General features: G+C 44.5%; 1 protein-coding gene across 1 annotated transcript in view; it reads right to left on the bottom strand.

Moving 5' to 3' along the window:
• Positions 1-27,814, bottom strand: part of IARS2 (isoleucyl-tRNA synthetase 2, mitochondrial) — a 49,920-nt gene that overhangs the window by 1,151 nt on the left and 20,955 nt on the right. The window contains exons 13-22 of the mRNA XM_047754673.1: positions 21,156-21,258; positions 19,996-20,089; positions 10,742-10,850; positions 8,399-8,501; positions 7,388-7,513; positions 5,962-6,093; positions 5,065-5,171; positions 4,056-4,201; positions 2,949-3,139; positions 1,019-1,163 (exon numbers count right to left, since the gene is read on the bottom strand). Coding sequence (XP_047610629.1) covers positions 1,019-1,163; positions 2,949-3,139; positions 4,056-4,201; positions 5,065-5,171; positions 5,962-6,093; positions 7,388-7,513; positions 8,399-8,501; positions 10,742-10,850; positions 19,996-20,089; positions 21,156-21,258 — 1,256 coding nt within the window. The remainder of the gene's footprint in view (positions 1-1,018; positions 1,164-2,948; positions 3,140-4,055; positions 4,202-5,064; positions 5,172-5,961; positions 6,094-7,387; positions 7,514-8,398; positions 8,502-10,741; positions 10,851-19,995; positions 20,090-21,155; positions 21,259-27,814) is intronic.

Below are 27,814 nucleotides of genomic sequence, written 5' to 3'. Positions count from 1 at the left end.
TGGTTTGGACAAAAGGAAATAAACATTCCTCAACAATTAATAGAGCTTGGACTGTGAATACACAGTAAAGAAAGTACATTATTTTCTAGTCAGAGCACAAAGAATGTACCCTGACATCTTGAAAAGCAAAAGGAGGCAGAATCTTTACAACATGGTCAATGCTGCCAGGCCTCAAATTTTAGCGGATGACTAAGTTAGCATCCGGCTTCCCGCTGGTACCTAAAAACTGCTATGAAAACACAGCATTACTTGTCCCCAAACATCCGTATGTTATTCTGTTAATATTACTCTGTCTCCATCAGTGAGAATTAGTAAGTTGACAAAAAGCCTCTCTCAGCAGTTCCTGTCACGGATGGCTGAGTGGTAACTAACCCAACTAGTATCTATGAGGATGCAGGTTCGATCCCTGGCCTCGCTCAGTGGGTTAAGGATCCGGCGTTGCCGTGAGCTGTGGTGTAGGCTGCAAACGCAGCTCATATCTGGCGTTGCTGTGGCTGTGGTGTAGGCCAGCGGCTACAGCTCCGAATCGACCCCTAGCCTGGGAACCTCCATATGCTGCGGGTGCGGCCCTTAAAAGAAAAAAAAAAAAAAAATCCCCTACCAAACAAATAGCTTCAAAATGCTTGCCTGTGAGAGATGCCTGAGGGGATGAGTTCAACAGAACGTCCTCCTTGACTCCTCATCGAGAGTGGCTACATGTACTTTAATTTGGGGTGTGCACGATAAAAAGTTCAGAATCCCCCCGGGGACGGTGGCAGGACTGGGCAGTAGTCAGCATCCGAAGACGGGGATACAAAAGCCCACTGGAGGAGGCAGACTGACTGCCTCCCTCGTCCCTCCGTGGCCCTGTGTTCCCAGGTCACCAGGTAGGACACTCGGACAGCTGACTCAGAAGCTTGGCCGTCGTCACCCGTTTCTGTAGAAAGGTATATCCAGGCGGATGTCTGCCTCTAGAGGACGAGCAGGTCACTGGAGGCCGGAGAGGACCCATGATCATTCGTTTCTCCCACCTCCTTACCTTCTAAGTTGATGAGAAACGTCCCTCTGCGTTCCGTCACATCTGTGGTCAATGTCCGTGGTTCCCGAGGGAGCAGGGTTGTCTGGGACGCCATCATCAGTTCATTCAGCTGAGAGGTGCTGGACGTCTCCTCAGCCTGTAGCATCTGGGGTGAGCATGTGAAAGTTACTATTAAATTTTTACCGTAAACAGGTTATAAAAATAGACACTGCAAATCCTTGTGTTTGGTGAAGAACCCTTTGGACCCATTCTCTACCCCGCCCCCCACGAGCTGATATTATTAAATGCATCAACTACTACCTGTATAAAAGGTTTTGACTTAAAACTAATCAATAGGAGTTCCCGTCGTGGCGCAGTGGTTAACGAATCCGACTAGGAACCATGAGGTTGTGGGTTCGGTCCCTGCCCTCACTCACTGGGTTAACGATCCGGCGTTGCCGTGAGCTGTGGTGTAGGTCGCAGACGCGGCTTGGATCCCACGTTGCTGTGGCTCTGGCGTAGGCCGGTGGCTACAGCTCCGATTCAACCCCTAGCCTGGGAACCTCCATATGCCGCGGGAGCGGCCCAAGAAATAGCAACAACAACAACAACAAAAAGACAAAAGAAAAAAAAAAAAAACTAATCAATAGTATTTATTGAGAGGAGTTCCCTTGTGGCTCAGTGGGTTAAGGACCTGATGCTGTCCCTGTGTGGGTTGGATCCCTGGCCCGGGAACGTCCATATGCTACAGGTAAAGACGGGAAAGGGGGAAAAAAAGTATTTATTGAGAATATGCTCTCTGCCAGGTCTTTCACTCTGCTAGATGCTAAATGTCACCCAGAATCTCTAAGCATCACAAAACAGCTACCGGGTTTTCTACCCCACTCCACAAATGAGAAAACCCGCTCAGAGAGGCTGTCATGGGAGCTCCCCAACCTGAGGGGCGGCCGCGATTCCAGCCCCAGCCTGTCAGCCTCAAGGTTTGTCCTCTGCCCTGAATCACGCTTCCTACAGGGGGAGCGGAGCTGAGACAGAACAATGTAGCCTGATGATACCCGAGGCTGTGCTCGGCTCTTGGGAGGCACACGGACTCGAGGTGATAGGCACTTCCGCGTTTTTCTTTGTGATTTTGGTCTTCAAAATGAGCGTGTGAGCGAATGTGAAATTCCTTTAAAAAAAGCTCATGAGGAGTTCCCGTCGTGGCGCAGTGCTTAACGAATCCGACTGGGAACCATGAGGTTGCGGGTTCGGTCCCTGCCCTTGCTCAGTGGGTTAAGGATCCGGCGTTGCCGTGAGCTGTGGTGTAGGCTGCAGACGCGGCTCGGATCCCGCGTTGCTGTGGCTCTGGCGTAGGCCGGTGGCTACAGCTCTGATTCGACCCCTAGCCTGGGAACCTCCATATGCCGCGGGAGCGGCCCAAGAAATAGCAAAAAGACAAAAAAAAAAAAAAGGCTCACGAGAAAACAGAAGGTTCAGGGTGAATGCTTTGAAGTCACATGATTGTTTGCTGCAGCAAATGAGTTTTCTTCAGATCCCAAGGAAAAAAGAACTCTATTTGGGACTTGGTTTGAATCTAACCCAAATAGACAACATTCCCAGCAAACCAGACCCTTAACACACAACTCTGAATTGTGACGTCATCTGACACTCCCGCCAGATGTCACCTGTCGTCTAAACAGCCCTTGCATTTCAAACAGAACTTGGTTACCTCGTCCTGTCTCAACCTCTAAGAAAGTAATAAGCAGCAACAGAGTACACGTTTTATAAGAGGAGAAAAAGGGAGCAGAGAGCAGTAGGAAACAAAGAAGCAATGATCAATATTAGAAGACAGGATTCCTAATTTATACATTTAAAAAATAGGTTATATACATGGAGGTTTTTTTAAAAACCAAATTGCGCATGATGCTGTACGACGCCAACGCCATTTTGGACGGTACAGATTGCTGCTTACCTCAATGATCTCAAAAAGCAGCCCCGGCTCGATCACAAGGATAACCTCGTACTCGGCTGCGTTTTTGCCAGGGATGCTCCCGAGAAAGGAATCTCTCATCGCACACGCACCTTCTATTGCTTCTTCCAGCCCAGGCTTCTTCCAGATAGGGCTTGTTTTAATCCAGCCAGTACGAAAAACACTCTTGGGTTCTTTAAAAAAAAAAAATGAATGAATTTACATATATTCTAAACTGCATCTAAAACTCAAACCACTATTTACTATTAATGGGAAATAAGAGTGGTTATTTTTGGTAATTAGTATGGAGCCATCCTAAATATTTATCAAAGTTTGTATCAACATCTGGAAAGGTAAACAAATGATCAGATAGAGAGTAAGACCTCAGAGGATGCCGAGAAGAATATCAAATCAATATCCCAATACAGCAGTTGTCTCCAGGTTTTAAGGATCATGAGTGAATTTTCATCCTCATTCTAAAATTCTATAGTTTCCGTAAGCTCAATACAATTGGAAAAAAAACTACTATAAAACTATTCTCCAACAGGCACTATACTTTTAGTCAAACCTAAAACATATTCCTGACATTTAGGAAGGTATTTCAGAATAAGTGTTTTCTCAATATAGTCAAGCTGTTTATAATTTCAGAAAGTACTTTAATGTGGCTGGAAGGCCATCATCCTGAAATGCATGCTTCTCCGTACAAGTAGGTGCAGGAACTACTAAATGATCAAGACACATCCTGTCTCAAAGCACTCACTGTAGATGAAAAAGTGGCTTTTTGTTGTTGTTGTTGTTGTTGTCTTTTTAGGGCCACACCTGCGGCATATGGAGGTTCCCAGGCCAGGATTCCAATTGGAGCTGTAGCTGCCAGCCTACGCCAGAGCCTCAGCAACACTGGGTCCGAGCCAAGTTTTCGACCTCACGGTGGTGCTGGATCCGTAACCCACTGAGCGAGGCCAGGGATCGAACCTGCGTCCTCCAGGACACTAGTCAGATTTGTTTCTGCTGAGCCACGATGGGAACTCCGAATAAGAGCCTCCCATGTGAAGTGGGTAAAATCAGAAGCTGCCCCCCTCAGCCTTCAGGGAACAAACCCATCTTGCTTACCTTTAGCGTAAGGCACGTACTGGAACACCTCTTCGGCCAGGTGAGGAAGGATGGGAGCAAAAGAACGAACCAGTACATCCAAAATTTCAGCTAACGCGGTCTGACAAGAGCGGCGTTTGGGATCCTTTGCATTTTCACAATAGAGCCTGGACCAGAACAGAGAACAGCATGTGAGCGGCTGCCCACGTGGGCTTGGCCTCAGGCCGAGGTCTCCCTTAGGGCCTGATCCGAAGGCTCCACCGCCTCTATCGAAAGACAGGACGTTCCCTCACACAACGTCTTTGCCAACATCCTCAATGCCCCCTGACGCCCCCAGGTGCGCCACCACCCCACACAGCCATGCCACGTCCACGTCTGCTTTGCACACAGACAGCTGCTCGAGTCCCGACGAGGCGTTCAAGGAAAAAGGGTAAGGGACGTGATGGTACTTAAAATGTGACTCGCCGTCCCCAGGGTCCTGTCAGGGCAGTCAGTGGGAGGTCCCCAAGGTGCTGACACCTCACACTGGCTGAGCCACTAAGTAAAGACGCGTGTCACCTGCACACGGAGGCAGGAAATGAGGACTTTGCACCAAGCCTCCCCCTAAGGGGCATCACGCATGTCCAGCAACAGAACTGTATTAACGACGGGACAGGTCTGTCCCCACCCCTAGGAGCGGCCCCCTCCTGCAACAAGCATGGAGGCGCTGATGCCCGCAGCGCGCGCTTCAAGGAACCAAAGGCGGCATCAAGCGCCTCCTTACATTCTGTCTTTAGAGCCACATGAAGAGCGAGGTGTTATCACCCCCGTTTTACAGACAGAGAACCTGAGGTTAGACGATGAGCTGCCCCAACGCACACAGCCCCTGAGAGGCAGGGCGAGCCTTCCTCATCGGCCCTGACTCAGGACCCCAACTCCTCGATGTGGACACAGGGCAGCCCCCGGGGCTCGCCTCTGCTCCCCGACGTCTGCCAGGCAGAGGAGACGTGCAGGAACTGCGGCGAGTGCTTCAGCACCAGCTCAGACCTACCTGTCTTTGATTACGCTGAAGTAAAAGGTGGAGAGCTCTCTGGTGTAAAATGCTCGTAACAGCCGAACCACTTTCCCAAAATCACACTGCTTGTACGCGTCGGTGACCTAGGGAACAAAGCCAAAGTAAACCTGGAAGCTGGGATAACAAACAAAATGCAAGTCATCGCGAGCGAAATCTAGTCCTTTTCCAAATGTGTTTCAGAGGCAGACAGATACGACACAGTCACGATGCGAGGCCTCTGCGGAATCTCAGAAATAGCACTTCCGATGTCAACGCCTGCCGTCCTCAGAAAACCCTGAATACTCTACCCTGGAGACGACGACACAAGGTCAGGTGTTCAATGATGACGCTACGAGCTGCTTTGAAACAGCAAAACAAAGCGTGTGAGTGACCTGTGTTTCCCCCTGGACGCCGGAAAAGTAAAACTGGGCAACCATCTGCATGAACAACTCTGACTGGAAGGCTATGTGGAAGAAATTCCAATTTTTGAGAGAACACAAATTATTTGTGTTTCTACGTGAGAAGGTGTTTTACAAGATACACAGGAATCAGCATTTGTTATTTCTGTACTTTGAGACGTGGATGTCTATACACCTGCAGATAAAGTACAACTCCCACTTATTCCTATTAGAGAAATACACGGAGCTGATTTTGAGAGAAAAATGTGGTCTAGAGGGGAAGCCTGGGCCCGCTGTTTCCACCAGGCAACTCCTCTAGGATCTGGAGAAACCAGCCAAGAAAACGAGACATCCTGCCTGGTCACCCAGGAATGCACGGAACCGAACAAGTTCAGCGCTTCAGTTCCTGCTTCTAACGAGGTTTGCTCCACTCGCAGGCACCCGAATTTCACGCGCGACAGTGCTGTTTCCAAGAGCTGGTTAAGTGCAGACTCACCTTGTTTGCTAAATCCTGCAGTAAGTGCAGCATGTACTGGTCTATGACGTACATATCATTCACAGGAACAGAATCTGTTTCTGGGTTGAAACCAGCCACATTCCCCAAAAGAAAGCGGAGTGTATTCCTAAGCTACGAATAGTGAGGAAAAAAATGCAATGAAAAAAATTTTTATCCAATTCATGTTAAATTCTTGATAGGATACTTAATCTGTATATCATTCTTAAATAAGGCTACACAAGTGCAAAAAAAAAAAAACTCATTTGAAAAGCTCAGTTATAGAAGCAACCACTGTACTTTATACATTAAAAACTGATTTTCAAGATATTTCTTTATAACCTTTGGTCAGATTCCCTGTCAGTGGCACAGTTTGTTCAGTTGTGTAGGGAAGAATGTTGTAGAGGTAAAAATAAATGGAATAAATGTGAATGGTTATTAAACACATACAAAGTATACAACACTAGCATAATTTCATATGATAAAATATAAAAAGATAGGGTATAAAATTACTAGCATTACTATTGATTTTTTTTTTTTTTGGTCTCTCTGCTATTTCTTTGGGCCGCTCCCACGGCATATGGAGGTTCCCAGGCTAGGGGTCGAATTGGAGCTGTAGCCCCTGGCCTATGCCAGGGCCACAGCAACGCAGGATCCGAGCCGCGTCTGCAACCTACAACACAGCTCACGGCAACGCCGGATCGTTAACCCACTGAGCAAGGGCAGGGACCGAACCCGCAACCTCATGGTTCCTAGTCGGATTCGTTAACCACTGCGCCACGACGGGAACTCCACTATTGATATTTTTAAACAAATACATTAGCACTGGGATTATTTTTAAAAGCTCACAACACAGGGGGTTCATTTTCATTCAGTTGTGCAGTGCCAACAAAATATGCCTTTTTGTCTTTTGTTTTTTAGGGATGCACTCGTGGCATATGGAGGTTCCCAGGCTAGGGGTCGAATCCGAGCTGCAGGTGCCAGCCTACACCACAGCCACAGCAATGCAGGATCCCACTGAGTGAGGCCAGGGATCGAACCTGCGTCCTCATGGATACGAGTTGGGTTTGTTTCTGCTGAGTCACGTCGGGAACTCCCCTCGCTTTTTTTTCTTTCTGTCTTTTTTGTCTTTTGAGGGCCACACCTGCGGCACATGGAGGTTCCCAGGCTAGGAGTCTAATTGGAGCTACAGCCACCGGCCGACACCACAGCCACAGCAATGCCAGATCCGAGCCATGACTGTGACCTACATACACCACAGCTCACGGCAACATCGGATCCTTAACCCACTGAGCGAGGCCAGGAATCAAACCTGTAACCTCACGGTTCCCAGTCGGATTTGTTTCCACTGTGCTGTGATGGCAACTCCCCTCACTTTTTTAACAGCAGTTGGGTAAACATTCATTCAGGTGTAGTAAGTGACTCTGACCTTGCTCATATCGTCCCTGGCAGCCCTGAGAACGGATGGACTAATGGTCACTTCCGTGAAGACGTTGGACTCGGCGACCCACCAGCGAAGGACGTCAGCACCAAAGGGAGGCTCTTTGCTTTGATCCTTTTTATTGAGGAAAAACCACACAGACACACAAATAGTTTTTGATTACAATGTGGTGAACAAAAAATACTTCAGGTAAGACTCCTGTCCAGAAGTGTCTGTGCACAAGGCAAACATAAAACACACCCACACTGCAATGAAACGAGGGCGAGCAACCCCAGCGATCAGGCTGCGTCTACAAAGCAACACTGGAGGAAAGCAGAGCACGGCTGCGGTCCTGCTCGGTGTGCAGGCGCTGACGCTCGCCTTCGCTGGCGTGTCTGTGAACAGCCACCGACCCGCCCTGGGCGCTGGCGCGAGGGGGCAGCGGGTGCGGGCACGGGGAGGGCTGCTTTGCCTGCTCGACCCTCCCCAGCAGCTCTGACAATGGGAACTGATCACCGGACACCAGGAGGGCAGTAAGAAGCCCAAGGAGGGAAATAAAAAATGAAAGCAGCTCTGAAATAAAGTATCAGAAACCCCAGATTTGATGTTCATTAATGACTTGTTTGAAAGTGTACAATTTCCAAGAATAACGAAACACGCATTTAGACGCTGCAATCCCATTTTTTTTTCTCCTATCCTGTTTAACTGTAAAACTAAAGTGTATAAAGTTTTAAAGTTCAGACAATGAAAAAAGACAGAGTGTGGTTGAGGATCTAACTGGATACTCAGACCTGAAATGGGTCAGAAGGCCCACAACCCAACCCTTCCATTTAAGAAAAAAAAACAAAAGTCACATTACGTGAGAGTCTGCATTTAAAACATGGTCAGACATTTGTTATTAGTATAAAATGTAGTTTTCTGAGGTTTCTTTTACACCAAAGAAATTATATTAAGGGTTCTGGCTGCCAACTTAAAGAGCCTTAAAACAAAAATAAAATGAACTGTCAGGGAGCCACCTACCTGTCCTCCGTTGATGACAACATCGGGGTCAATGACATTTCCAAGAGACTTGGACATCTTTTCTCCCTTTTCTCCAAGGGTAAATCCATGAACAACCACCGTCCTAAGAAGACACACACACACACACTAGCTATTTTAATTATCAACACAGGAGTTCCCTTGTGGCACTGAGGGTAAGGACCCAGTGTTGTCCTTTCAGTGGTTCGGGTCACTGCTCTGGCACAGGTTCAATCACTGGCCCAAGAAACACAATTGTGGTCTTTTTGAAGCTGACTTACAGCTTAAAAGAGTTATCTTAGTATGACACAAAAACAATTTTTTCATCAAAGTTTATGTATGAAAACTTTCCTTCAAAGTCTAATTCTTTTATATATTTATTTATTTTTGGCTGCCCCATGGCATGTGGAGTTCCCGGGCCAGGGATCAGATCTGAGCTGCAGGTGCAATCTAAGCTGCAGCAATGCCAGATCCCTAATCCGCTGTGCTGGGCTGGGGATTGAACCTGTATCCCAGGGCTCCCAAGATGCCACCAATCCTGATACACCACAGTGGGAGCTCCAAGCTCGAATTCCTAACTGCCTATTCATCCTGATTGTTAAACAGTAAACTCTCTACTTATACAAGAACATTTTTATTTATTTATTTTTTTTATTTTATTTTTTGTCCTTTAGGGCCCACCCGTGGCATATGGAGGTTCCTAGCCTAGGGGTGGAATCAGAATTGTAACCGCCGGCCAACGCCACAGCCACAGCAAGGTGGGATGCGAGCTGCATCTTCGACCTACACCACAGCTCATGGCAGAGCCAGATCCTTAACCCACTGAGCGAGGCCAGGGATCAAACCTGTGTCCTCATGGATGCTAGTCAGATTGTTTCCGCTGAGCCACGACAGGAACTCCAAGAAAAATTTTTATGTTTATATTCACTAAACAATTACTACCTGAGCATCTATCATATACTGATGTTGATCATTAAAACTATCCAGGAAGTTCCTCTTGTAGCTCAGTGGGTTAAGGACCCAACACTGTCTCTATGAGGATACAGGTTCTACCTCTGGCCTCACTCCATAGGTTAAGGATCCAGCATTGCCACAAGCTGCAGCACAGGTCACAGATGCAGCTGGGATCCCATGTTGCTGTGGCTGTGGCATAGGCCCCAGCTGCAGCTGCGATCCAACCTCTAGCCTGGCTGCTACTTCACTTACACATGACACAGTTGAGGTGGTAGAGAGAGGGGAAAAAAAAACAACTAAGCAGGAAAAAGTATGTCAAAAAATTTTGGAGTTCCCACTATGGTGCAACAGAACTGGTGGTGTCCCTGCAGAGCCAGGATGCAGGTTCGATCCCTGGCCTGGCACAGTGCATTAAAGGACCTGGTGCTGGAGTTCCTGTCGTGGCACAGTGGAAACGAATCCTACTAGGAACCATGAGGTTGTGGGTTCGATCCCTGGCCTCGCTCAGTGGGTTAAGGATCCGGCGCTGCCTTGAGCTGTGGTGTAGGTCACAGACCTGGCTCGGATCTGGCATTGCTGTGGCTGTGGTGTGTGCCAGCGGCTGCAGCTCCAATTTGACCCCTTGCCTGGGAACATCCATATGCCTCGGGTGCAGCCCGAAAAGGACCAAAAAAAAAAAGGACCGGGTGTTGCCACAGCTGCTGTGTAGGTCACAACTGTGGCCTGTGGCTCCGATCCAATCCCTGGCCTGGGAAGTCCATGTGCTACTGGTAAGCCAAAAAAAAAAAAGGGTAAATATTATGGAGTCCCTGGTGGCCTAGCAGTTAAGGATCTGGCATTGTCACTGCTGTGGCTCAGATTCAATCCCTGGCCCAGGAACTTCTACATCCTGGGCATGGCCAAAAATAAAAATAATTACTACCACAAAATTATCTTCAAAAACATAATCTGAGAAATATACCTGCTGTTCCATTGGTTTGTTTGTTTCTGCTTTTTAGGGCCGAACCCGCAGCACATGGAGGTTCCCGGGCTAGAGGTTGAATCCGAGTTGTAGTTGCCAGCCTTCACCACAGCCACAGCAACGCCAGATCCCTTAACCCACTGAGTGAAGCTAGGGATCGAACCCATGTCCTCACGTAGGTGGGCTCATCACCACTGAGCCATGATGGGAACTCCCTTTTGTCTCTGTTTTTTAACTTCAAACTTAGGTCTCTCATGATGAGACTGACGATCGCACGCTAATCGAGGGCACTGTTTCATCACTTTCTCTCTCTCTCACACACACACACACTCGCTCTCTCTCTGCACTCAGCACAATGCTTCACACACCGGCAAGGACTCAGCAGAAACCCTCGAAGTGTGCTGACCTGTTCAGCTCAGGTGGATACTTACTTAAAAGGAGATTTCCTCCTTGCTGCCACGCTTGTTAACAAGGAGGACTGAAACCAACCCCCAAGCTGGTCTTTTCCTTCCAAGTACAAATCTGCTCTTTGGTCAGTACCTCAAAAATAAATACGAAAAAAGAGAAACTTAATTAAAACAGCAAAGTGGAAATGAAATTTATCAGCGTTAAAACATTCAAAGTAACCGTGTGACTTATTTCTTGTGTCATGTTCTCCCCAAGGGCTGGCCTGCGTTCCCTTGGGCTGTAATCCTCATTGCCAATTTATTAATCAAGATCAAGAAAATAAACCTTGGAGTATGATCTCCCAAAGCGCAGATAACTACAATATTATCTAAATTACGGGGCTGACTCATAATAATTATCAGTATCAATGTTTCCAGTTAAACCTTTTATGAAAATAAACTACTGTTTTTATTAATTCAACAATGATTCGCTGAGCATCTCCTAACTTTACGTGTTAATTCACTTGAGTCTCACAGCAACTCTACAAGGCAGGTCTTATTATGACCCCACTTTACAGATGAGGAAAGTGAGACTCTGAGAGGTCTTATAACTGCCCAAGGTTATGCAGACAGTAAGCAGTAGGCACGGAGCCTACATCTGGACAGTCTGGAAGTTCCTGTCGTGGCTCCACGGTAAGGAACCCAACTAGGATCCATGAGGACACAGGTGGGTTAAAGATCTGGCATTGCCACGAGCTGTGGTATAGGTTGCAGATGAGGCTCGGATCCTGCGTTGCTGTGACTGGGGTGTGGGCCAGCAGCTGCAGCTTTGATTCGACCCCTAGCCTGGGAACCTCTATATGCCACAGGGATGGCCCTAAAAAACAAAAACAAAATAAGGAAAACAACGACAACAAGAAAGAAGGAATATAAATAAATAAATAATAAACCTAGACATTCTGACCAGGGGTTGAATGCACGTAACGAAGGTATTAAACAAGTTAGGAAAAAATGTCCTATAAAGAGCAAATTAACAACTTCTAATTTGACAACAACCCAGTCAAAAGATGAGCAAACCATACAAGAGCCCTACGAGCCAGAGTCTGAGACGTGAGACTGGTGGACGGGGGAGGAATGAAGAAGCAGCACAGGTGGTTTTTCAGGCCGTGAGTACCCTGGGTGATGCTATAATGATGGATACACATCATCATACATTTGTCCACACCCGTAGAAGACGCGACACCAAGTGTGAACCCTTGTAAACTATGATGTGTCAGTGTAGGCTGAACACCTGTCACATACACACCCTGGTGGGAGATCTTGCGAACCAGGAGAGACTACGCATGGGTGGGGGCAGGGGTTTATGATAAATCTCTGGACCTGCCTCTTAATTTTAAAGAATCTAAAAATACTCTTCAAAAATTAAGTCTCTGGAGTTCCCTGGTGGCCCAGTAGTTATGGACTCAGTGTTGTCACTGCTGTGGCTCAATCCCTGGCCCGGGAACTTCCCCATGCCGCAAGCATGCCCCACCCTCAATTTTTTTTTTTCAATAAATAGAAATAAAAGTCGAGCCTTTCCAAAAAAATATGGCAAAAGAAAATCATTTGCTCTACAAATAATTTATTCTCAAGTTTGGGGGACACATATGTACACAAGCTTGAGAGCCCCTTTAGCATTTAACAAGTAACAACAGTTAATTCAAGAGTTTAAAAATCTGAAATAAGGGACCACTTGCTAAACATCATAAGTAATAATCATTTCAGTTAAGAATCATCAAATATGGGAGTTCCCGTTGTGGCGCAGTGGTTGACGAATCCAACTAGGAACCATGAGGTTGCAGGTTCGATCCCTGCCCTTGCTCAGTGGGTTAAGGATTCGGTGTTGCTGTGAGCTGTGGTGTAGGATGCAGATGCCACTCAGATCCCGCGTTGCTGTGGCTCTGGTGTAGGCCGGTGGCTACAGCTCCGATTCGACCCCTAGCCTGGGAACCTCCATATGCCGCGGGAGTGGCCCAAAAAATGGCAAAAAGACAAAGAAAAAAAAAAAAAAGAATCATCAAATATGTAGCACTGGGAACTGTATCTAGTCACTTACGATGGAGGATATGAGAAAAAGAACACATATAAATTTGTGACTGGGTCACCTTGCTATACAGCAGAAGATTGACAGAACACTGTAAACTAGCTATAATGGAAAAAGAAGGGAGTTCCTGTCGTGGCTCAGTGGTTAACGAATCCGACTGGGAACCATGAGGTTGCAGGTTCGATCCCTGGCCTCGCTCAGTGGGTTAAGGATCCGGTGTTGTTGTGAGCTGTGGTGTAGGTTGCAGATGTGGCTCAGATCCCACATTGCTGTGGTTGTGGCATCGGCTGGTGGCTACAGCTCCGATTAGACCCCTAGCCTGGGAACATCCATACACCACGCATGCGGCCCTAGAAAAGACAAAAAGACCAAAAAAAAAAAAAAGAAAGAAAGAAAGAAAAAAATCATTAAAAAAAAAGGAGGAGTTCCCGTCGTGGCGCTGTGGTTAACGAATCCGACTAGGAACCATGAGGTTGCGGGTTCAGTCCCTGTCCTTGCTCAGTGGGTTAACGATCCGGCGTTGCCGTGAGCTGTGGTGTAGGTTGCAGACGTGGCTCAGATCCCGCGTTGCTGTGGCTCTGGCGTAGGCCGGTGGCTACAGCTCTGATTCGACCCCTAGCCTGGGAACCTCCATATGCCGCGGGAGCGGCCCAAGAAATAGCAACAACAACAACAACAACAACAACAACAACAACAAAAGACAAAAGACAAAAAAAAAAAAAAAAGGAATCATCAAACACTTAAACACTAGGTGAACATCTGGTGAGAAAACAGGATACTTCGGGTCTTGAAGCATCTCCCTACAAGATATGGTTGGCCCTTGAACGACACAGGTTTGAACTGCACAGGTCCAGTTATACAAAGATTTTTTCACTACCACACAGGGCACCATGTGATCTTCAGTTGTTTGAATCCACAGATGCAGAACCAGGGAAGTGGAGGGCCAACTGTGACAGCACGGAGGGTCAGTGCCCGCCCCGAAGCTGTTCACGGGTCCGCTGTACTTGTCATAGCAGTTACTACGGGGGAGCGGGAGGAGTAACTGCCATGGAGAAAATGGGCCAGCTGCACCTCAACCCAGTGATCAAAGGTAAACAGCACCAGTAAGACACGTGACTTCTGACATGATGCACTGAAAAGGACACAATATCACTTTTCGAATAGTCCTGCCAAAAATGCACAGTCTAAACACAGTCACGAGAACACATCACACAAACCCAAGCTGAGGTACTATCTTCCACAAAATAAACCATGAACATAAGGTCACAAAAGACAAGGACAAAAGGAGGAGACTAAAAAGATGATAATTGGAGTTCCCGTTGTGGCTCAGCAGAAACAAATCCGACTAGGATTGCAGGTTCAATCCCTGGCCTCGTTCAGTGGGTTAAGGATCCAGCATTGCTGTGAGCTGTGGTGTAGGTCGCAGACGAAGCTGGGATCCTGAATTGCTGTGACTTTGGTGTATGCCAGCAGCAACAGCTCCAATTAGATCCCTAGCCTGGGAATCGCCATATGCCTCGGGTGTGGCCCTAAGAAGACAAAAAAAAAAAAAAAAGGGAGGAGACTAAAAAGATGGTAACTTGAGTTCCCACTGTGGCGCAGCAGAAATGAATTCAACTAGCATCCATGAGGACGCAGGTTCCATCCCTGGCCTCGCTCAGTGGGTTAAGGATTCAGCGTTGCCCTGAGCTGTGGTGTAGGGTGTAGATGCGGCTCGGATCTTGCACTGCTGTGGCTGTGGCCTAGGCCGGCAATTACAGCTCTGATTTGATCCCTAGTCTGGGAACTTCCATATGTTGCAAGGGTGGCCCTAAAAAAAAATAATAAAATTTAAACCAAAAATAATTACTAAAAATATGCTAAAAAAATAACTAAGTTTGGAAATTAAGCTCTTTTTAAAATAGTATTGTATATTTCCTTAAAAGGGTAAAATGTTTAAAAAATTATTTGTATGCAGAAAAAGCCTTTGACAAAATCCAACACCCATTTCTGATAAAAACCCTTCAGAAAGAGGGCATAGAAGGAATCTACCTCAACACAATAAAGGCCCTATATGGCATCCCAGAGCTAACATCATTCTCAACGGTGAAAAGCTGAAAGAATTCCCACTCCCACCACTACTATTCAACATAGTGTTTTGGAAGTCCTAGCCACAGCAATCAGAGAAGAAAAAGAAATAAAAGGAATCCAAATTGGAAAGGAAGAAGTAAAACTATCACTATTTACAGACGACATGCTATTATACCTAGAAAATCCTAAAGACTCTACCAGAAAACTGTTAGAGATCATCAATGAATTTGGCAAAGTCACAGGATACAAAATTAATATGCACAAATTGACTGCACTCCTATATTCTAACAATGAAAGATCAGAAAGAGAAATTAGGGAAAAGATCCCATTTACCATCATATCCAAAAAAATAAAATACTTAGGAATAAACCTACCTAAAGAGACAAAAGATCTGTACTCTGAAAACTATAAGACACTGATGAAAGAAATCAAAGATGACACAAACAGATGGGAAGACATACTATGCTCTTGGATTGGAAGAATCAATATCATCAAATGTCTATACTACTCAAGGCAATCTACAGATTCAATGCAGTCCCTATCAAATTACCAAGGGCATTTTTCACAGAACTCGAACAAAATATTTTAAAGTCTGTTTGGAAGCACAAAAGACCCATAATAGCCAAAGACATCCTGAAAAAGAAAAATGGAGCTGGAACAATCAGGCACCCTGACTTCAGGCTATACTATAAAGCTACAGTCATCAAAACCCTATGGTACTTGCACAAAGACAGAAATATAGATCAGTGGAACAGGACAGAAAGCCCAGAATTAAACCCACGCACCTACAGCCAACTAATCTATGACAAAGGAGGCAAGAATATACAATGGAGAAAAGACAGCCTGTTCAATAAGTGGTGCTGGGAAAACTGGACAGCCACATGGAAAAGAATGAAATGAGAACACTCCCTAACACCATACACAAAAATAAACTCCAAATGGATTAAAGACCTAGGTATAAGACCAGACACTATAAAACTCTTAGAGGAAAACATAGGCCAAACACTCTCTGACATAAACGACAACAACATTTTCTCCAGTCCACCTCTTAGAGTCATGACAGTAAAAACAAAAATAAACAAGTGGGACTTGATTAAACTTAAAATTTTCTGCACAGCAAAGGAAACCCTAAACAAAACAAAAAGACAACCTACAGAATGGGAGAAAATATTTGCAAATGAATCGACCGACAAGGGATTAATCTCCAAAATTTATAAACACCTCCTACTGCTCAATACCAAACAAACAACCCCATCCAAAAATGGGCAGAAGATCTAAACAGACAATTCTCCAAAGAAGACATACGAATGGCCAAAAAACACATGAAAAGATGTTCAACATCACTCATTATTAGAGAAATGCAAATCAAAACCACTCTGAGGTACCACCTTACCACTGGCCAGAATGGCCATCATCAAAGGGTCTACAAACAATAAATGCTGGAGAGGGTGTGGAGAAAAAGGAACACTAGTACACTGTTGGTGGGATTGTAAGTTGGTGCAACCACTGTGGAAAACAGTATGGAGATTCCTCAGAAAACTCAAAATAGAACTACTATTTGATCCAGCAATCCCACTCCTGGGTATCTACCCAGAGAAAACCATGACTCGCAAAGACACATGTACTCCAATGTTCATTGCAGCACTATTTACAATAGCCAAAACATGGAAACAACCTAAATGTCCATCAACAGAGGAGTGGATCAAGAAGATGTGGTACATATACACAATGGAATATCACTCAGCCACTGAAAGGAATGAACACCGGCATTTTTAGCAACATGGATGGACCTAGAAATGATCATGCTAAGTAAAGTCAGCCAGACAAATGCTGTCACTTACATGTGGAATCTAAAAAAAGGACAAAATGAACTTCTTTGGAGAACAGATACTGACTCACAGACTTTGAAAAACTTATGGTTTCCAAAGGAGACAGTTTGGGGGGTGGGGGGATGCGCTGGGGTTGTGGGATGGAAATGCTATAAAACTGGGTTGTGATGACATTGCACAACTATAAATGTAATTGAGTAATAAAAAATGGAAAAAAGCTATTTGTGAACCTATGTTTCTATTTCCAAAAATGATCTCTTTTCTCTATTCAAGTTGTTTCTCTGTTAAAAAAAAAAAATCAGAAATGATGTAGAGTAAGTATTTAGAACACTGACTGCTTCAGCAGGTGAGTGGATAAACTGCGGTACATCCAGACCACGACATATTGTTCAGCACTAAAAAGATGTGAGCTATCAAGGCCTGAAAAGACACAGAGGAAACTTGAGTGCGTGTTATTAAGTAGAAGAAGCCAACCAGAAAAAGCTACACAGTGGCCCCAACTCCGTGACACTCTGGAAAGGGCAAAACTAGGGAGACAGTGAAAAGAACAGTGGTTGCCCTGGGTCACAAGGAAGGAGGGGAATGGGTGGAGCAGAAGAGTTTTAGGACAATAAAACTTCTTCTGCGTGTGATACACGCCCATTATAGTTTTGTCAAAACCCACAGAACATACCCCATCGCGAGTGAACGCTAATGTCAACTACGTACCAACAGAGGGTCCTCGAATCAGACCACTCCGTCAGGAGGCGGAGAGTGAGGACGGCCGTGGGGAAGGCGACGGGTCTGTACTTTCAATTTTGCTATGAACTTAAACTGAGCCAAGACGCAGAGCTATCTTTTTAAAAACCCGAGCATTAATTATCTTTAAATCACTACAATAATTCATGTCTTCAGTAAATGTTTTGTTTTAGAAATAGAGATATGACTTATCACCTATACATAATTCCCTTGAAAATGCCATTCCCTTTCAGAAAGAGTTCAAGTTTCAATTCCTTAACTTCCACAGACTTTAAACTCACTCGCAATGAAATGCACCAGGTACTTGACCTGGTGTCAAAATTCAGAAGCCAAATCTCTTTCATGGCCACAAAATCTGCCAGCAAAACGTAAAACTAGCTATGTATCCTATACAATCATCCAGTTCACCTCGTCGAACATCAGTGGATATTGGTGAAGACGGGTAATTAAAATCAAGCTCAGAATCAGGCTGATTTTCCGCTGCAATAATCTACTCTATGCAGACACTGCATCACTTCCTAGCAGACTTAGTACAAGCCGTCTGAGAGTGCAAAGCACAATAAGCCTCCCAGGAATGTAGGCAACTGCTCTTTTTTTAATTTTTAAAGGAAAATCACCTTGTTTCATGGTTTTTTGAACCATGAATCCGTCTGCTAACTTGACACCTTTCCAGCTCATTCTTTCTGCCTACTTATCTTTTGAAATATTTCATCATGAAAGAATAAATGAGAGGAAGATAGGATGCAATATAATTAACCTAACTCTCGCTGATCAATTTCCTAAGATTTTTGTTATTTCTTTACTTTTTTTGAGGAAGAGGAATATAAGATCTGAGAGACAAAGGAGGAACTACAGTCTAAGTTTGGGTTGTGCATCATCTGTGAACATACAGTTTATGTTCCAGGAGCCTCCTATGCATGTGCATATTTGGGTGACAAATAATTTTCTTTCTTTGAATTACCTAAATATGACATGGAAGGAAAAATTATTTTTTCACCGGGTGCATTTTCATCATTTGTTTACTCAAGTGTTTCCGTCACCGTCAAATACTTAAGAACATCACAAACTAGAAGTGGTAGCACTGAACTCTGTCAGTACCCCTGACAGTAGCACAGACAGGTTCTAATGACAACCTTCATGCAGTTTAATACAATCAGTGGCTCCAAGTATAACCTACAGTTGAGGGACTCAGTAACGTGACTGCACTGCAGACATTAAAAAGCAACAGTGCCAGGAGCACCAATTCTCACCAGGGCTGAGGCAGCTCCTGAACTTTCAAATATACTATACGAGCACGATTTCAACACACAGCATCCTCTTTTTTGAAATTCAGCCTGCTGCCCCAAATGCAGGAAGAGGTAACCCTGCTTTCTGTTTATGACACTACCTACCCTAATACCTACCTTATGTAGTGTTATGTGCCTACGTTTTCAATATAATTTAGGGTGACGAAGTACCTAAACTAGCAGTATTTTCTCTTCAGAACAGTGGGAGAAGCTTATGAAATCATAATTCTGAAAATTACTACATAAAAATTGCATTAAAATGTTAACTTACATTTGATCATTACGAATCATGACATATATTTAAGCTGTAATACAGCTAAAACATAAATTATATGTATTTTGCTTTTCAAATTTCCTAAGCTGAAAGGCAGACCCCAGTGGAGGAAAACAGGCACCTGCTAAGCCATCACATTGCAGGAATCACGACCACCCCAATAACGAGGCCTCGTATCGGAAGTATCCCTTTAGCAATGGCCAGCCCAGCAGGGAAGCTATTTGCCCACACTCCTTTGCTCCAGAAAGCAAGCAGGATCTGTTGGGCAAAAGCCAGCACTTGGTAGCAATGGGAGGAACCACCTGATGCACGGGTGCTTCGCTGCCACCTGTCTTTAACGTCACGGTGCAGAGAAGCGGTGGTTCATTTTATTCCAACCTCTCACTTAGCATCCTTGATGAAACCGTCTCACACCCGAACACATCCTCTCACGTGTGCCCACAGCTGCTCCCTCCTGACTCCTGCCCAGTCTCTCCTTCCTCTCAGCCACTAAAAAGAGCAAGTATAAACTAGTTGGCTGTCTGCGGAGGCAGGGGAGCTGTGATGCGAACAGGAGAAGGAGAAAGGAAGAGCAGGTACCTGAGTCCCGTCTGACACTAGGCTGTGAGACGACCAGCACCTAATCTGACTCTAATTCAACCCCATTGCTTCTTCTGAGTAATTATGGGGTCACGCGATTTCAGAGCTTTCCAAACTCTGCCTTACAGAACTGAGTCCCTGGGGGTTGGCTGCCAGGTGAGTCAAGGAGAAGAAGCTGAGAGGATGAAGAAAATTGCCTTTTTTATTTACCTTATGTATTACGGTTCCACATAAAATTTCATTTGGAAAAAATTTTTTAAAGTTTAAAAATCACTGGAGTAAATGATTTCCAAGGACTCTTCCAGATGTAAAATTATGTTATAGCAGGAGATATACTTCCAGATAACACACACAAAGTTCTTGCTTATGAATTTCTACTGACAGCATTTATATATTGCCCAAATTGTTTGGTTGGTATTTAGTACATTACTTTAAATTACCTGGAAGAACATAAGACCATGAAGTTCCACTATCAAACCAGATGTCCAAAATATCCCGACCTGGCACGTATTCCAAAGCATCAGGACCACCAACCTAATGAGATCATATAAAAACATTTTAATTCCGCAAAAATGACAATATTTACAATTAATAATCAAAGCTTAAGAAAATGAAATTCTTACAACCATTAAATTCACATTTCATTTATTTACTTATTTTCTTTTTAGGGCTACACCTGAAGCTTTTGGAATTTCCCAGGCCAGGGATCGAATCAGAGCTGCAGCTGCCGGCCTATGCCATAGCAACACTGGATCTGAGCCACATCTGTGACCTACACTGCAGCTTGTGGCAACGCTGGCTCCTTAACCCACAGAGCAAGGCCAGGGATCAAACCTGCATCCTCACAGAGATTGTTGGGTTAACCTGTTGAGCCATGATGGGAACTCCTAAGTTCAAAATTTTACATGAAATTTAAGACATTTTTAAGTATTAAGAACAACTGCTTCATTTGTACATAAGAGTGACTGTGGCCACTTAATTACACATTTACGAATGTAAATACAAACTGTATCTCCTTGAAACTGTCTTCCAGTTGGGATTTTTCGAAGTCTGATGCCATCAGCTACCTCAACCTCATGTCCCCAAGTCCAGATGGACCAATGTTGGCAGTGCTCCCTCACAGTCACAGGGACATCTGCTCAGCTAAGCAAGTCAGAATCAATGCTGGCTCTCAACATGCTACGGGAACCCCTCATGCTCTACTGCTACACTAAAAACCAAGCTTTCCTCGCTAAACAAAAACACACATGACAGTGTAACTACTTTTTAACTCCCGGGAGTCGTGTGTTGTCATTAAATTATGCAATACACACAGAGACTGTTAAATACGGACAGATACTTACCTGAGGTATCCCCATAGTGGCTCAGCAATTACAAACCTGACCAGTATCCATGAGAACGCGGGTTCGATCCCTGACCTCACTCAGTGGGTTAAAGCTCCGGCATTCCCGTGAGCTGTGGTGTGGGTCGCAGATGAGACTCGGATCTGGTGTGGCTGTGGTGTAGGTCGGCAGCTGCAGCTCTGATTCAACCCCTGGCCTGGGAACCTCCATATGCTACAGGGGCGGCCCTAAAAAGCAAAAAAAGAAAAGAAATGTACCTGCGACAGGACTTCTTTGGGGAGAAGCTGCTCAGAGGGAAGAGTCCACCAGATATCACTGCCATGTTCTTCCACGAGTTTCGCGATATGCTCCACAGTCTGGCTATTTTAGGGGAAGAAGGCAAAACTGCTCAGTTTATTATTAGGATTAATATCAAACTCCATTTTAGGAGTTCCCGTCGTGGCTCAGTGGACTAGGAACCATGAGGTTGCAGGTTCGATCCCTGGCCTCGCTCAGTGGGTTAAGGATCTGGTGTTGCCCTGAGGTGTAGTGTAGGTCGCAGACGTGGCTTGGATCCTGCGTTGCTGTGGCTGCAGTGTAGGCCAGCGGCTATAGCTCTGATTAGACCCCTGGCCTGGGAACCTCCATATGCTGCAGGTGTAGCCCTAGAAAAGACAAAAAAGCAAAAGCAAAAACAACAACAAAAAAACTAAGAAATACTGATTTTTTTTCCTATCTGCAGCATATTTTTCCCTATATATATAAATATACTTTTTTCTTATCTTTTCAGCCAAATTTTAGTGATATTATCTTCAGTTACTTGCTTACTTAGCGCCTGCTGTCCTCAAATCCGATATAAATAAAGTCAAATGGATCATATGTAACCTTTAAAAGAAAAAAAAAAAAAAACTCTTTATATCCCTATTTCAGATACTCATTTCCCTATTTTTATCAATCTATTTTCTATCCGAGTACCTTTATTCAAAACCTACTTATCTATCTCCTCCAATTTCTGCTCAAATTAAGCCAACACACTCTGTCAGTTCTGCCTTTGAAATATGACTCAAATGTGTTCTCTGGTCCTGATACTGCATTAGTCCAACCTCACTGCTTCAAGACTAGATCGACGCATGACTCACGTAATTTACTTTAGATGACACATCTCTCAGGTAGCTGCATCCCGAACACTGCTTTTATCACACCAATCCCCTCCCCAAAACTTCCTGTGTCCCTTCACTGCAGAAGAGGCCGAGCCGTGTACCAGGGCACAGATCTGGGCAACAGACACCCCTGCTTACATCCTAACTCTACCGCCTGTGAGTTCATGACCGCACACGGGTACTCAAACTTCTCTAGGTCTTGGCGGCCCCTTCTATTAAGGAGAACAGAGCAATTTTTGTAACAAGTCTTGCTTCAATGCCACCAACGTCCTGGACCCTGTCATAGGCACTGGAGAGACAGCGGTTAACGAAGCACTGAGATTCCCGTCCTACTGAAACCTACGTTTTCGTGATGCTCCCTCAGAATGACTGCAACCTAAATGAGAGGGTCCAGTAAAATTCAGCACATGTCTCACACAACAGAAAGCCAACAAACATGGATCAAATGAATACTGAAATGGATCCTATCTCTGGGAAGAACCCAGCTATAAATTATGTGACAAGTAAACTCAGGGAAAAGTGTCTAGTAAACTCTCTCACAGGAATAACATACCTTTAATTCACCATCACAGCCGTATGGACATCACAGCTTCCTCTGGCTGCCTTCCACTCACACAACACTCTGGTCAGGAATGTGGATCCGGGAGCCAGAGAGCTTTCATTTAATTCCTGGTTCTATCGCTACTCTGTGACCCTGAACAAAGCACTCAATGTTTCTGTACTTTGGTTTGTAAAATGCAAAAAACCACCGTATCGTTACGAGAGCTATTATGGACTTAATAGGGTTTATAAAGCGGGCCAGGGCGCAATGGATAATGCATCTGACTGTGGATCAGAAGACTCTAACCGAACGTATATATAAGTGCCTAGAATAAGGAGTTCCCATTGTGGCTCAGCAGAAGTGAGCCCAACTAGTATCCATGAGGACGCGGGTTCTGTCCTTGGCCTTGCTCAGTGGGTTAAGGATTCGGCACTGCCGTGAGGCGTGGTACAGGTCGCAGACACAGCTCAGACTCTGCATTGCTGTGGCTGTGGTGTAGGCCGGCTGGCAGCTGCAGCTCCCATTCGACCCCTAGCCTGGGAACCTCCAATGTGCTGAGGGTATAGCCCTAAAAAGCCAAAAAAAAAAAAAAAAAGGCTTACAACAGTGTCCAACACATAGTAGCAGGTATTATGTAAGTGTTAGCTATCATTTAAATCTATCCTGTGAAATCAGGTCAATACAGACAGTAGTTTTGTTAACCCATTACCAAAACACATACCCACATTAATGTGTAGAGAAGAAAACACGTGTCTGAAGACGACAGCGGGATCGCCCTTCCTTCCACCATATACTCATTAGAAGGGCGACAGAACTGGAAAGAGGGTGCACGGGGAAAGCTCTAAGTTCTTAACCGGGTCAGCTGCTCCTTAACCGTGACTACATAAAGCACATCGGTGAACCCGTGGCCGGTAATGCAGACAGAATGAGGTGCTAGGAGACACTGAGTGGGTAGCCACGGCGTGCTCTAGAGAATATGTGCTCCACAAACTGAAATCGGGCCTCCTTCATCCGGTCATCGCATGAAGGACAGACTGACCAGGTGCAAGGCTGCCAGAATCTACTTGGAGGAAATTGCAAGAGTAAGACTGTTTTGATGGGCACAGTCCATGTTTCTGAAGCAGCCACACACTGCGGATGGACTTTAACAGCAAAGATAAACTTTTGCGACAGGAGGACCATAAAATCTGGGCACTAGGTCCCTGGCTATACTACGACAACGCCGTGTAGTTACCTATTACTGTTTCAGACAGTTCGCCCAGAACACTTTATCAGTTAATACGAACGTACTACAGCAGAAAACCTGAATCGGCCTCATGCTGTCCCTCTTGAGGGAGAGAAAGAAAGCCGCAGAGCCCATATACAGACACATTCCGCACTAACCACGCCACTTTCTTTCAAGGAGATTCTAAATGTGAGCGTCATTGTGCTTTTCTATTTTTACACTGTTATCATTAGACGGTCATTTTAGGTAAATGGTAAAACACTTAAGTCCTTAGACATGTGTTGGAGATAAACAGATAAAAAACAGTACAAAAATAAAGGAAAATGGTTCAAATTTCATATTAATTTAGAAAATAAGGTAGAGAGCCAGTATTAATATGATTAGTAATCACAATAAAAGCATTATCAATATACCACAAATTATCTATACACACATACACACATTTATGTGAACACTTCTTTTTTTGGGCTTTTATTTATTTATTGTCTTTTTGCTATTTCTTGGGCCACTCCAGCGGCATATGGAGGTTCCCAGGCTAGGGGTCTAATCGGAGCTGCAGCCACCGGCCTACGCCAGAGCCACAGCAACGCAGGATCCGAGCCGAGTCTGCAACCTACACCACAGCTCACGGCAACGCCGGATCGTTAACCCACTGAGCAAGGGCAGGGACCGAACCCGCAACCTCATGGTTCCTAGTCGGATTCGTTAACCACTGCGCCACGACGGGAACTCCTTTTTTTGGGGGGGGGGGTTATTTTTAGGGCCACACCCACGGCACATGGAGGTTCCCAGGCTAGGGGTCAAACTGGAGCCACAACCTCTGGCCTACACCACAGCCACAGCAACACCAGATCCTTAACCTGATGAGCAAGGCCAGGGATCGAACCCACATCCTCATGGATATTAGTCAAGTTCATTACTGCTGAGCTACAATGGGAACTCCTATAGGTATACTTTTTTTTTGTCTTTTGTCCTTTTAGGGCTGCACCCGAAGCATATGGAGGTTCCCAGGCTAGCTGGCCGGCCGACGCCAGAGCCACAGCAACACCAGATCCGAGCTGAGTCTTTGACCTAAACCACAGCTTACAGCAACGTCAAATCCTTAACCCACTGAGCGAGGCCAGGGATTGAACCTGCAACCTCATGGTTCCTAGTCGGATTCGGTTCCACTGCACCACGACGGGAACTCCCCATCTGTATACTTTTAAAAGCACTCTCTAACTGGATTCACAGAAAAACACATTTAACAGCTAAACTGACAAGATAAACTGCTCTGTTATCTTGAGCCTCACAGAGTATCACAATTAAAAGCCAGGCCTTGGAATTGTCTCTCCTAATAATGGCTCAGTTGTGTTTTTACTTCTCCATCCAGCCTTTCTCGCTACGAACACGGTATCTGGGAGCTCACACTCCTCTCTGGGTTTGCAAAGGAAAGTGAGAACCAGAGACGCAGTCTCAGGAGGAGCGGGCGCAGTCAGAGCTAGCACCAGGCGCAAAGAGCAGAGTCCACCTGCGACTTATCAGACGCAGACAGCAATACATCGATCGCACTGTGGTTCCTGGCTTCAGTTCCACGGACCTGGAGGAAAGCTGGGACAAGGAAGGCTATGCGACAAGTTTTATCCTTTCAGAAACCTCACCACTGCAGAGACCCTCTACACATCCATTTCAGAGCGTCTAACTGAACGCGGAATAAACTGAGTTTTCATATCCTTGAAGAGCAGATAAATTCCATGACGTTTCAGAGCTACAGTTTAAGTATTACTTTACATACCCAAGTATCTCCGAATCTGTAACTAAAAAGACCAAACGGCAATGATTCCAAGTTTGCAGGCGGCACGTTATTAAGGCAACTGTAAGATTCTACCATGTTTAGTCAACCCCTCTAGTCTAACTAAAACTGAAGTTTTAATTGCTGCATTTTCTTATAAAAAGATTGGTAATTCACGTAGATATACCTGTAATGTTTCAGTATAAGAAGAAATTTAATCTTATATTACATTAACCTTATTTGCAAATATAGTCTTTTAACTCATAAAAATCTCTTACTTCAGTGAGGAGAAAAGTTTGGCTTTTTCTTTTAGTTCACCTAATAATACTTACTAAAAAAGACATAACCGCACTAGGTTATCCACATCAACGAAAATAAACCTGCAGTTCTTAAAAGCCTAATTTCAAAAAGCTGTCATAAATAAAACTACACACAACTAAGACAATGACTCATTTATTTGTGATCCATCCAAACATATGCAGATGAATCTGGACCAAAAAACATGTTTTTCCCAGTGTATCCAAAAGAAATGTGAAAATGTTGAAGAGGGGAGAAAAAGCTCTACTTCCTTAACAGAACAAGTCCCAGTAAGGCTTAGAGCAAGACTTGCCTCCTTACTTTTTATCATGAAATGAGAAATATTAGCTGCTGGGAACCTCCATATGCCAGGGTTGTAGCCCTAAAAGACAAAAAGGCCAAAAAACAAAAAAACCCAAAAACCTGAGATTGTTTTAAAAAGTTTTAAAACAATCTACAGGCATTTCTTACTGATACTAAATATTTGAAAAAAACAAAAGTATGCAAAATGTGTCTTTTGAAATTAAGAATTCTCCCCTTTGTTAGTAATACTCTATACTTAACACAAAAATAAGGTTAACTTATAACCTAAAGATCAGTATGAATTACTGTTGATAAAAGTGGGTGAAACCATTATCTCTGCATAACCTCTATGCTCCCATCCCAATGCTGCAGTTCACAAAGCAATAAGGCCCTCATAAAACTTTGCACTTTACGCAACACCCTTATCTAAACACACGCGTTATATTCCCTTTCGTAGATTTCAATCCATGAAAACCCACTAGGTAGACGGAGCCACTATAACACCAACCAATCATTCCGAACTTCTATATCAACCGTGCTAAGCTTATTTAGATGTTGCTGGAAATTAAGCAGCATTAAGATTCCGAAGTAATGGAGAAACTGCTGCTGTCATTTCAGTTTCCTGCACTTTGCCTTGTAAGAGCAAAAATATTAAGGACTACAGTACGTTTCTTCTGGGAGACACTGAAATGAGGTAAGAGGCTAAATGTTTCATATTTATTCACTACGTTTAATTCTAGAATACAATAAAATTTGAGGGGGGATCTATTTTTAATTTAATCCTATACTTACGTTTCAAAGATGACAGGGAAAAGTTTTGCAGAATTTTTTTTTTGTCTTTTTGCTGTTTCTTTGGGCCGCTCCCGCGGCATATGGAAGTTCCCAGGCTAGGGGTCGAATCGGAGCTGTAGCCACCAGCCTATGCCAGAGCCACAGCAAAGCGGGATCCGAACTGCGTCTGCAACCTACACCACAGCTCACGGCAACGCCGGATTGTTAACCCACTGAGCAAGGGCAGGGACCGAACCCACAACCTCATGGTTCCTAGTCGGATTCATTAACCACTGCGCCACGATGGGAACTCCTTGCAGAAATTTTTATTCAATTAACATTAATGATTTTTATTTACCAAAAACCATTATTATTAACATGAGCAAAAGTTTGATGTAGCTAAAGCTAACAAACTTAAAATTCATTGCCTGTTTCTAGTCAATTTCTCATAGTTTCCAGAACTCAGGGGCTAGGTTTCCAAAATGCATGTTAACTACTGCATTAATACTGTTAACTTGATTAATCATCTGAAAAGAAAGAATTTAACAACTTCTTTTCCTTCTTAGGAGGCAAGTGTTTCTAAATTGTATCTTTTTACGCTAAAAAATACTTGTCTTTATTAATTAGGAATAGATATCCCCCCAAATAATAATAGCATTATATTACAGATTCAGAAAAATGATCAATGGTGTTAAAGTCAAAAGTGGAGTTATTTCTTGAGAAAATATAAGCATGAATAAAAAGTACTGGAGTTCCCACCATGGCTCAGCAGAAACAAATCTAACTAGCAACCATGAGGACACAGGTTTGATCCCTGGCTTTGCTCTGTGGGTTAAGGATCAGGTGTAGCCGTGAGCTATGGAGTAGTT

The sequence above is a fragment of the Phacochoerus africanus genome, chromosome 12 (assembly GCF_016906955.1).
Source record: "Phacochoerus africanus isolate WHEZ1 chromosome 12, ROS_Pafr_v1, whole genome shotgun sequence".
NCBI lineage: Eukaryota > Metazoa > Chordata > Mammalia > Artiodactyla > Suidae > Phacochoerus > Phacochoerus africanus.
The sequence above is the reverse complement of the archived record's forward strand: the minus strand, read 5'-3'. Positions and strand labels throughout refer to the sequence as shown.